The following is a 12000-nucleotide window of genomic DNA, read 5'->3' on the forward strand; positions in this document are numbered from 1 at the left end:
AATCACTCCTCAAAAATATGGTGGAAAGCTGATTTCGATCAGTGTGGAAAATATTTCCTAGTTACTGAAAACATTGAAGATGACTAATTAATGTGTAAATATAACAATACTGGCTTACCCATGACTAGAATGTATATGATGTATCATGGTCACACTCTCAATAGCTTTCAGTCACTCTCAATACCTATTAACAACATATCTCAATCACACTAAATACCTAAACACAACACCAAAGCTTGCACAAAGCACAAATTTAACAAATCTTATATACTCTATATATATATATATATATATATTTATATTTAAAAAAACAAAAACAATTTCATTAAATATTTAAATTAATAAATCTCATTTTGTTTCAATGAACTTTGACAAGGGTCCCAATCTGTTGGCACAATGCAATTAATCGGACACACACAAACACAAACTGAAGGAGACGACGAGATCATAAGACGTATCACGACCTGTCCTCAAGGAATGGGGGCAGTGAGCTGGCCAAGTGCTACTGTGGAATGCAGTTATATACTATACAACTTACAAAACTAGAGGCCTCTATGTACAACAGAAATAAGTTAGTAAGTTTCAGCACATGTATACAGATATAGAGTCCTGTGGTTGGCTACACAAAAAAAAGAGAGAAAAAGACATATTCTCCAGATAATGAATAATTAATAGGTCATTCAAGAACAGTTTCGCATATTTGTCACATAATCAGAAAAACGCATGAATGTCACATCACCTGTTTCCTTTCAAATATTGCACTTTACTCCTCCACCTTCATAAACGACAAGTGGATCCTAGGGTGATCCAATAAGTATGTCTACAATCACAAAGTATTAAAAAAGAGAAAATATATAACACATCATCAGTCAGATGACAACATACCAATACAATCCAGGATTGAAAATGAGTCTATCCTAAATCAGTGTTGAATGATATACAATAATTACAAAAGTAAACGTAAATCTTTTTTTTTTATAATATACATTCTATACAATTTACATGATAATTATGCAGTAATGACAGTTCAATATTTCAGCAACAAGAAGAGGTTCGGATCACAATTCTTTTATCATTTGTGTCAATGACAAAACAAAGAGGAATCACACAAGTTTGAGCAGTAAACATCTCTTAGCCTAGAGGTATTTGTTCAGCCATGTTCAGCCCGTCAGTCTCTCCCTGCGTCACTGCGCTCTGCCCTGCGGCTCTATCAGCAGAACACCCGAGTATATCGGTGAACGCTCCGAGGAATGGGCTCTGCATTGAGGCCCAGACGTGCTACAAGGGACCACAACAGCCACCGACAGAGTGACAACTATCAAACACGTGCTACAGGTGCATCACAAGGAAAGCTAGCTTCAGCCTAAAACTGGTACCACTTCTTGTCCCTGTACTTGGTCATGATTTGGTGAGCTGCCTGTGCAAAGCTTTCTGCCTGGGTCATCATCTGTTCCGTCTTGTCACCAAGGTCACCTAGCTTCTCTCCGCGTTCAACCATCACCTGAAAATTTTGATACACTTAACAACATCTGAAAATACCGACAAACTCAACAATCACAAGTACAAAACAAAAACAAAATCAACTAATCAACGACTTCTGCCAACAACTGTTTTAACAAAGGGGGCCTTTATTAGTATATAAATTTACAAACTAGATCATGTCAGCAATACTGTTCTGAATACACAATTTGGCATTTGGATCCTTTCATTAAAGCTAACCCTATGTCAAGTAATCTTTGCAATTAGCTCAAAACATAGAACAGTCTCCTTTTTCCATGAATAATGGTTAGTACGATATCCCTTTTAATCAAATTTTGTTCAAGTACATAATAAACAGAAGCTCATTTTCTTCTAGGCCGAGTAATGTGATGAAATGACAAATGGTATAATGAATGTCAGACGTTGTACCTGTCGAGCCCTGGCCACCTCTCCTGCAGCCGAGCCACTCTGGCCCTGCAGGTGTTGTAAACCACTGCCAGGAATATGTTTAGCCAAGCCTTTCGATGCCTTGCCACTGGACTCACCAACTGAAAACATACACCTCATTCAGTGACGAAATCATTTTGTAGACATTGTTGTAAAAATAAATGACTTTTAGGATGTACATTTAACAAAAAATATTTCATGCATTTAGTATATATTTACCTTTTAAATGCAGCCAAACTTTATTATGTTGACTTGTTTATTGTCAAGAGTTCACGTTATTTCAAAATATTTACCTTATAAATACAGACAAACCTTATTATCTTGACTTGTTTATTGTCAAAAGTCCAGGTTATTTCAAAATCAAGAAAATGTTCTACGAGATAATTTTTACCGACAGCCATTATTTTTATTTCGAGCGACTGACATCTTTAGCTCGTTTGTTCGGACATTTCAACTTGAAGATATCAACGTTTGTCTGCACTTCAAGTAAGTATTAGGGGCTGTCCATAATTTTCAACATTTTCATGAGCGTACAAACCGTACACTTTTGACCACCCCCTCCCTAAAAGTGTACATCCCCAAATGAAAAATGTTGATCGACATTTTTCATTTTCAAAAAAAGTGTACGCTGGCCCCTTAACCCCCCCCAGCGTACGGTTTGTATGCTCGTGAAAATGGTGAAAATTATGAACAGCCCCTTAGAAAATGTCCATAAAAATGTTATTATAATTTACTGGTTACTTTAAACCACAAACTACTTACATAGTTCTTCCCTGTCAAATATGGCTTGTCCGCCACTAAACAGGTTTTTGAAAAAACTTTGTTTTGGTGCTTCTGGGGTATCACATGCCAAAAATAAATCTCCAAGCATGTCGTTTAAAGTTTCACTGAAAGTAGAACAAATGTGTTGTTCAAAGCATATCCACTGGTGTCTAACTCAAACTATACAATTATCTCAGTACAAACAACTTGATGAAAAACATATATGCTCCATTAATGAAACACTGAATATTGGCATCTAGATGGGGTTTTCTTTCTTGTTTTTACCACAAGTCATCATATTTAAATAGAAAATGTCTGTCTTCAATTATATTACTTGTAAAACAAAAGTCAAGAAAAACCTAAAAACAGACATTTACATAGAGAATAATGACATAGGATAAAGCCGATATCCTACATCATAAACTAGTTATTATTTTTATCCTGCAGTCCAAGGTGAATAGCTATTATTTATTTTATTTTAGCTACATTGTACAATAACCTAGAAGTCAATTGAGCGATACCGTAATGTATCTATGCATGTGATGTCATGTGCGTGAGGTTAAAAGTCATAATCTGCTAGTATACGTTTATGACTGCTTTAATCGGTCAGCATAATCTGTCAATAGAAACAGTGGTTGCAGGATAATTTAATGTAACCGACACTGTCTCAATAAATAAATAAAACCAATAAGCAATCATTACCATCGGGATGGAACTAGATGCAAGATGCTGTACCTCAAGAACATTTTATTTGTAAGTGAGCTGTATCCTTCTGCAGGTTCATATTAACTGTATGTAATTAGCAGGTAACAGAAAGATTAGAGGATGCTATATTACAAACAAATACATGTAATAGATTTTAGCTTACCTAATATCAGCAGAATAAGTAATCTTTTGCAGTTCTGTTGGAGAGCACAGAAACATTGCATGGCCATTGTTACTGAAGTTAAACGTCCTAGCCATTCTGAAGCAGGAAAAAGTGACAAATTATTAATATACATAAATATTAAATGTCCTTACCATTCTGAATTAAAACTATTATTATTTCTACAAATATTGTATAAAAATGGCTTTGCCATCCAAGTAAAATAAGAGTAAATTTTATCTAAATATATCTGAAAGTGAAAGTAAAAAAAAAAAAAAGTGTTATGGAAATCACTTAAATATGTAAATACAGAGAAACCACACACACAATGTTCACCTGAGGCAGGGGGACTAATGCAACTTTCATCTGGATCTTCATTAAAATAAAGTCTATTTTCCACATGTAGGCATTCAAAGGTTCAAGCAGGCTTTCCAGGATACACATCTCAAATGTATATTTTTATAGGAGCTTCTGTGTCATAGCTCAAAAGGTTCTGTCAAATATTTACTGAGTAAATGAAGTCATCAAAAATCATTCATAAGTACACAAACATAAAACTCCAGATTAATAAGGTTTCACTAAGCTATTCAGTCTCTCTAGGTTAATTCTGAATAAAGGATTTTAAATAGACAACAGAATAGATGAAAAAATCGAGACCTCTACTATTTCTCTTATATTTAAAAAAAATGAAGATAATCTAATTCAATTGTTCTAAAACTAATAATCATTTAAATATGTGAGATTAAGAACTCTGTTATAAAGCAAATGACACTGACTGGACAGTGTGACAGCGCAACATACCTATAGTATGTGAGTGGTAGGAAGATGACTTATGACTGGACGATGTGATGGCATAACATACCTATAGTCTGTGAGTGGTAGAAAGGTGACATATGACTGGACAATGTGACGGGATAACATACCTATAGTCTGTGAGTGGTAGAAAGGTGACATATGATTGGACAGTGTGACAGCATAACATACCTATAGTCTGTGAGTGAATGGTAGAAAGGTGACATATGACTGGACGATGTGACGGCCAAACATACCTATAGTCTGTGAGTGGTAGAAAGGCAACATATGACTGGACGATGTGACGGAATAACATACCTATAGTCTGTGAGTGGTAGAAAGGTGACATATGACTGGACGATGTGACGGCGTAACATACCTATAGTCTGTGAGTGAATGGTAGAAAGGTGACATATGACTGGACGATGTGATGGCATAACATACCTATAGTCTGTGAGTGGTAGAAAGGCGACATATGACTGGACGATGTGACGGCATAACATACCTATAGTCTGTGAGTGGTAGAAAGGTGACATATGACTGAACAATGTGACAGCGTAACATACCTATAGTCTGCGAGTGGTAGAAAGGCAACATATGACTGGACGATGTGACGGCGTAACATACCTATAGTCTGTGAGTGGTAGAAAGGTGACATATGACTGGACAATGCGACGGCATAACATACCTATAGTCTGTGAGTGGTAGGAAGGTGACATCACATAGTGGCTTCAAACTCGGTAGACTAAAAGCCATGATATGACCATTGGCAACGTAACACATAAGACAAACACTCTCTGAAATAGATAATGTAACATATTAGAAATACTCAGAAGCTGATAACAACATATTCACCAAACACACTTTGAAATTAATAACACAACAGAGTAAGTACATTCTAAAATGAATAACACATAAATGATTTATACAAATGTTCAAGCATATACTGCATAAACTAAACTTCTAACCAGAAAAAGGCCATTACATTTTCAACCTGATCCATGTCATTGGAACTTGTCTTTGTATGCTGCATTGACCAAATTTTAGAATAAATTCAAGGTATAAACATGTATTTGCAGCACTCCGTCACAAGATAACACTTCTAAGTGAAATCTATCCAGAAGACATGACTTTCTGCGAGAAGCAAGTGAAAACATTAGTGTCGGAAACAAAGACTGGCCTGACAGACAGTTCAATGGACATCAAATGGGTGTAATGAAGGTCAACAAACCTACCTCTAATGGAAACAACTTCAGCACGGATCACAAAAGAGGTTTCTGTGATTTTCACTTTATATGCACAGGTTTGGGAAGGAAGAGACATCACCTGTAAACAAAATGTCAATACATTTCTGGTCATAACAAAGATAGATTAGTAATTCGTTCTATGTTAAAGACATACAATGATGTAATACAAAAGTGTTTCACTAAAACAGTCAGATAATGATGGCAAATTCTACTTCACTATGTTTTTTAAACTAAATTAATGTATATTAGAACAAAACCAAAACCAAACTGATGGAAGGGTAAAACTTTTCAATAACATTATTCTGATTCTAATATATCAAATACATGTAGCCAAACAAAATGTGACAGCTGAAAGACTCTCACTTACATAATTATTTGTAGAAAATTGGCAACTATAAAATGTGAATATTTCATTTTGCCAAACATCCAATTCAAAGAAATTACCATGAGGTGTTTTCTAGCCCAATTTTACTGGAAGATACTTTCTTAGTTTTTTTTGTTTTTTTTAATAATAATAAATACACCATAACTAGTTACATAATAGAATAGAGACTGTTTTTCAAATTTTTAAAAAGTATAGTAAAGTATAAATTGTCGGTTTCGTATTGACAACTTCCAAAGACTATAGACTAGAATATAGTAATTAGTATTTGGCTGATTAAGATGCACAACAGAAACACAACTATAAAACAAATTGTTTACAAAGTACTCGATAAAAAAAGGCAACATTATTTACCCGTGCTTGTTTTTCCGAGCAGATAATAGCAAACTGTCTGTCATTCACCTCAGTTGATGATGTGGGAGAGATCCGTGGTTTGCCCGCCGTCGACATTTGACCTGTGAAAAAACACCACACATTTTTAACTCAATAAAGATCATAGAAATAGTCAAACATACCAGCAAAGGTTAGTGGCCACATAGTGTAAAACATTGTAATTGTGAACAAGGATCAAAAGCTGCTCTTTTTTATACGCAGAAGATTCATACCTAAGTCTTGATATACTAGTCATAACAGAACTTTTTAATAATCACGTACAATAATATACTTTCAAATAAGAACACAAATAATAATGTCCATAACTAAGAAGCTACTCACAAAAAAATAAAGTTAAACTAAAAATACAGCAACATCTGATGAGCTTGGAGTAAACATTTATGATTTCTTTCTGTGGAATAGACATTTTGTTCAAATCTTTTACTTTACAAATTACTACTGTGAGTAAACCAAATACACATTTTTCAACTTGCCACAACATTCACACATTTCAACCAATTTTTAATGCAGCCATTCTTGGGAATGTATTATTAATTTTAATTTAGACACAAAAACTGATATCCATTAATAGCTGAATGGTGCAAACGTAGAAGAGCAGGATCATTGCAAAGTTAACACCAAATGACAGCAGAGATTGAAAGGAAATAGAGTTTGTTTTGAACAACATCTCAAAACATGATATGACATTTAGTTTACAGAATAAGAGAAGAACTCCTACTCCAAATCAACACCAGGTCTTTGGACAACATTATGTACATGTCCAGACAACACCACCAGGTCTTTGGACACTATTATGTACATGTCCAGACAGAACAACACATACCACAGCCAGTTCTACCAAAAAAAATTAACAAAATTTAATTAATTTCTTTTTATTTCTATGGTTTTATGTTTAATTTTACCTTGGGATTTCAGCTATGAGTGATGTATTGTGTGTACAGCAGTAAATATGTGCATAGGGATATAATAGCAGATGCTGTTTTATTAATAGAAACAGTTAAGAATGTCAACAGGTAAAGTTAAAGTTTGTTTTGTTTAACAACACCACTAGAGCATATTAATCATCAGCTATTGATTGTCAAATATTTGGTAATTTACACAAATAAGTCTTCAGAGGAAACCAGCTACATTTTTCCTAATGTAGTAAAAGATCTTTTATATGCACTTTCCCACAGACGGGAAAGCACATACCACGGCATTGACCAGTTGTGGTGCAATGGTTGGAACGAGAAAAACCACAATCAGTTGAATGGATTCACCGAGGTGGTTTGATCCAAAATGACAACAGATAAGAAAGAGAATAACAGGCAGGTTTTCTATAAGAAGTTCAAAATTATTAATATTATAAATTCTCGCCATATATCGGGTTTACAACATTAATAAAAAAAACAATCAGTAACTCCTCACAGAGAGTAAATCTTTAAAAGGAAATCGCCAAGTGCATATAGTTTTTACAAAACAATGTGACTTGTCATCAAGTGCTAGAAAAAAAACAATAGAGAGAAATTCAACCACAACATTAATAAGACACTTATTAAAATGTTTATGCTCATAAACTAAAGGGATACAACATTACCTCCTGCTCTCATGTCCAGAAGGCTCACTAAAAACAAGCATCGGGGGAGATAATTCATGAACACTATTTGTAAACTAACATACATTCCATGATGCAATGAAAACAAAAAAGCTAAATTTCTAATAGTAACATTAGGAAAATAGTAACAAAAAATTAAGCAAATGGTTAATAAAAACCAAATAATGTCTAGTAAAAACAAATTAATGTAAACTAATATAACAAATCAACTAGCACCATTTTTCATACAATATCCACTTATAACAACTGCTCCAATTTGGATGAGAAAAACTGCCTAGTTTGTAAATGAAAATGACAAATTCTAATTACAGTTCATGTTATCAGCAGGAAATAGGTCAAGTTTGGTGTTCCTCTTACTGTATACTGTCGGGTTGAGATATTTAGTTCCTGGCTCAAAATACTCATTGTCCTCTTCTTTATCTTTCTTTTTAATTAGTCACTTGTGCCAAACAAACTTTATTAGTGATAGAAGACAAAATTTTTTAATAAATATAAATTATATGCTTTTGTACATACTAATAATAAGAACTAAAGGTGATGCCACACGATACAGGTGCCTGGTACGAGAACAGCCATGAGAATAACTGATTGACTAGACAAACATTACAATTTCATCGGTTGATGTGCAGTCAGTTATTCTTGTGGCTACTCTAATATGAGATATTCGAATCATGTGGCATTGCCTTATCTAGTGAATACATTCACATCCTTAAACTGTATATTGCCCAGACTAGTACTTTATGTACTAAACCTATATGCATTGGGGGTTTTGGGCAGAGGGTTGGGAGGAAGGAAATGTTTTATTTAACAATGCACTCAACACATTTTATTTACGGTTATATGGCATTGGAGGATTGGGGGGGGGGGGGGGGGTATATAATTTGTAATTTACTCTTGGGATGATAAATGACAAGACATGCTTGAAAGGTGAGCGGTTACCTTTAAGCTTGGGAGGTTTTTCATTCATCTCTTTGTTGTCTCGAGCCTCTTTCCATGCCTCCGACGACGCTTGTATCAACACTCCGTTACAATCCAAAAAAGACATGGCTAATATCGCTCCTTTTAAACGAAATATTGTACCTGCAAAACACAATTATAACTCAGGCTCTGTAACGGCTCTGGTAGTATTTGGTTCTTCTTAGGCAAATCAGTAGTCCAGAAAATGTGCATGCTAACAACTTTGTAGAGGACTGTAATCAACAGGAAATTTGACATTATGTAAAAATTCAGACATAATATCAAAATCAATTCATAAATATTAGGGAAAATACACTGTAAACTAATGATGAGTTTGTTCTGTCATGTGACTGGTTATAACATTGTTTTCTGGGCACCAAATCGACAATAACACCAGCAAAGCTTATGACATTACCAGCCTCAGTGGTGTTGTGGTTAAGCCTTCAGACATGAGGCTGGTAGGTACTGGGTTTGCAGCTTGGTACAGGACAGCATGCTAGAACCCTAGCATGAAAATAAGTTGTAATGAATGAATGACATCATTAGAAAGTGGGACAGGTCAAGTTAACTTTTCAAGAGTCTAGGGTTAGACTGTAGCTATTCAATTGGCGGAATCATATCTCACTTTAGGTTACACACCACCATTAATTACTTCAGGCAGTTCAACACAATTTCTATGTCAGAATAGATTCTGTGAAAAATACAACACTATCGAGAGGGTCGTGTGACTACTCATTTTAGTGAGTGCTCACAACTGAAAAGTACCGTGTAAAAAAATCAACATAGGTCGATCACAAAATTGTTCAGTTAACAGCTCTAATACCTGAGCACCGCCTCGTGTTGCTGTTATATAAGTGGTACTATACCACTTGAAGTTGTTATCAGTTAGTCCTACAAGTAACGTCAAACCAATGGGCTATTTAAATACTACAGAGGTCAACCTACATGTAATTATCAAAGAAAGATTTCAAAAAGCATATCAGAATTTTGTAGTATTTTTTTTTATGAGGAACTATTTCCTAAACCGGAATATATTAAGCTGCTACAACAAGTAACGACAGGACAAGTGGTGGTGTGTTGTCTCCACAAATAGATGTAACATACGGAGATAATAAAAACTCTATTTGGTTATCTCCTAAGTGGATATATAAGACACTGTCACTATTACTTACCACTAGGTGACACTGTCACTATTACTTACCACTAGGTGACACTGTCACTATTACTTACCACTAGGTGACACTGTCACTATTACTTACCACTAGGTGACACTGTCACTATTACTTACCACTAGGTGACACTGTCACTATTACTTACCACTAGGTGACACTGTCACTATTACTTACCACTAGGTGACACTATAACAGGCTGACTAACTCTTTGTTCTCCTGAGGGGGGTAAATTGAGCACTATCACAATAACAGATCCCAGACTAGTGCCAACCCATAGACATGGGCAGGTGAAGTTGTCTGAAAACAAACAAAACATATACTCAAGGACAGTCATGTTATCAGGATATAATTATATTTCCTTTACATTCGTTACAATTTAACGTCATCCCATTGGTCCAGCCACGGCAACGTGAGTTGGCTAATTTCTCAATGAACGTCACAATACTGTTGTCAGGGAATGTCATATCTGATGACGTCACTTTATATTGGTTCTTTGTCTTACTGAGACTTATTGTGTGAGAACCAAAAAATAATTCACAATAAAATATGAACTATTATTAGCAAGTATGATTCCACTTTAATGATAAGTATTGTCTGCTATTTCTTTTACATTCATCTGGATATGAACAAAAAAAAATCATACCATGATGAACGTAAAAGAAAGTTAATAATAATTTAAGAAAATAATTTTTAAGAAGCGAAAACTGTGCAAATTGGTGAATAATTAAATTTGAAACATACTTTATATAATAACAAAGTTCATTTTATTTTGAATTCTTCTTCGTGATTTTTTTTATTAAAACAAAAATATTTTTGGTCTCTTTTTATTTTTAAACAATAACAAGCTATACCTCAGCTGTAATGGAGAGTTGTGAAGAAGACTAGATAAGTGACGGTTCACCTGTTTTGCCGGTGTATGAATCGGCAAATATTAAAGGAAGGGACAATCAAGTCATTTGACCTGGTATGCATATTCAACGATATATAATGCACATTATTGCTTAATATCAACAAGTATAATCGTATAGTTAATTAATAAAACGATTAAATGTGACGGCTATTATATATGACGGGCGCAGCCATTTTGTATCATCCCAGTGAATACGCCCTCTGGCGAGCTGGTGGTTACGTTATACCTAACATGTCACGTCAGGGATTAGTCTTCGAACTGAAGAAACAAAACATACCTGATTTTTGCAGATGCATCGCAATATTCTGTAATAATAGTCATCCCAGTAAGCTAGCAATATTTATATATTATTTTTAATACAAAATAAAGCACCATTGTCAAAGTGTTGAAATAACTGTATTATGGTTTGTAAATAAATTAACCCATGGACTGAAATAATAATCGGAGTGTTTTCTTAATTAATTGGTCTTTTCTTTCTGTGGCCCGTACCTGTGGTTCCTGATTGGCAGGTGTATATTTAGACGGTCCCCAGACACTGTGTCTAGGGTTCTGTGTGTTAACAGTACGGACACCCCTCTAATCATAATCGATCAGCCGTCCTGCTTTATTACTGTAAGTAATTCTGTAAAACCCGTGATTAAGTAGACTTTCCCATCTAAAATCACAAAACTGACTAATTACGTAGTCCCAAAGAAAAGAAAATTATCACTTGGGTATTGTGAGTGGTCGTTTTTGCTCGAACGTAGCATACCAATAGGCCTAATAATATGCATTTTTTTCTTTGGATTTTTTAAAAAAGAAAATTACTATAACTCCATTTCGTTCTATTGATGCAAACTGAAATATATTTAGTTAAATAGTTTATTATACCATCAAATCATTTATGTTGTTTTACAAGTCAGGTTGACGAAAGCGAAGCGCCTTGTCGTAAATTAGAGTGTTTGTTTACACTGTGCATAGAGCAGATGGACGGAGCAGATGTCACTTCGCCCCAAGCTAT

General features: G+C 34.7%; 1 protein-coding gene across 4 annotated transcripts in view; it reads right to left on the reverse strand.

Annotated features, from left to right (window-relative positions):
- Window positions 1–649: 649 nt before the first annotated feature.
- Window positions 650–12000, reverse strand: part of LOC121371784 (syntaxin-binding protein 5-like) — a 93222-nt gene continuing 81871 nt past the window's right edge. For 3 of the 4 annotated variants that reach the window (XM_041497923.1, XM_041497925.1, XM_041497922.1), the window contains exons 22-31: window positions 10265–10387; window positions 8901–9041; window positions 7944–7970; window positions 6329–6429; window positions 5581–5671; window positions 5034–5142; window positions 3557–3652; window positions 2689–2813; window positions 1909–2027; window positions 650–1501 (exon numbers count right to left, since the gene is read on the reverse strand). In XM_041497923.1, the coding sequence (XP_041353857.1) occupies window positions 1364–1501; window positions 1909–2027; window positions 2689–2813; window positions 3557–3652; window positions 5034–5142; window positions 5581–5671; window positions 6329–6429; window positions 7944–7970; window positions 8901–9041; window positions 10265–10387 (1070 nt within the window). In that variant the 3' untranslated portion in view covers window positions 650–1363. The remainder of the gene's footprint in view (window positions 1502–1908; window positions 2028–2688; window positions 2814–3556; window positions 3653–5033; window positions 5143–5580; window positions 5672–6328; window positions 6430–7943; window positions 7971–8900; window positions 9042–10264; window positions 10388–12000) is intronic. The other variant, XM_041497924.1, reaches the window with a different exon arrangement.

Source organism: Gigantopelta aegis, chromosome 4 (genome assembly GCF_016097555.1).
Source record: "Gigantopelta aegis isolate Gae_Host chromosome 4, Gae_host_genome, whole genome shotgun sequence".
Classification (NCBI taxonomy): Eukaryota; Metazoa; Mollusca; class Gastropoda; order Neomphalida; family Peltospiridae; genus Gigantopelta; species Gigantopelta aegis.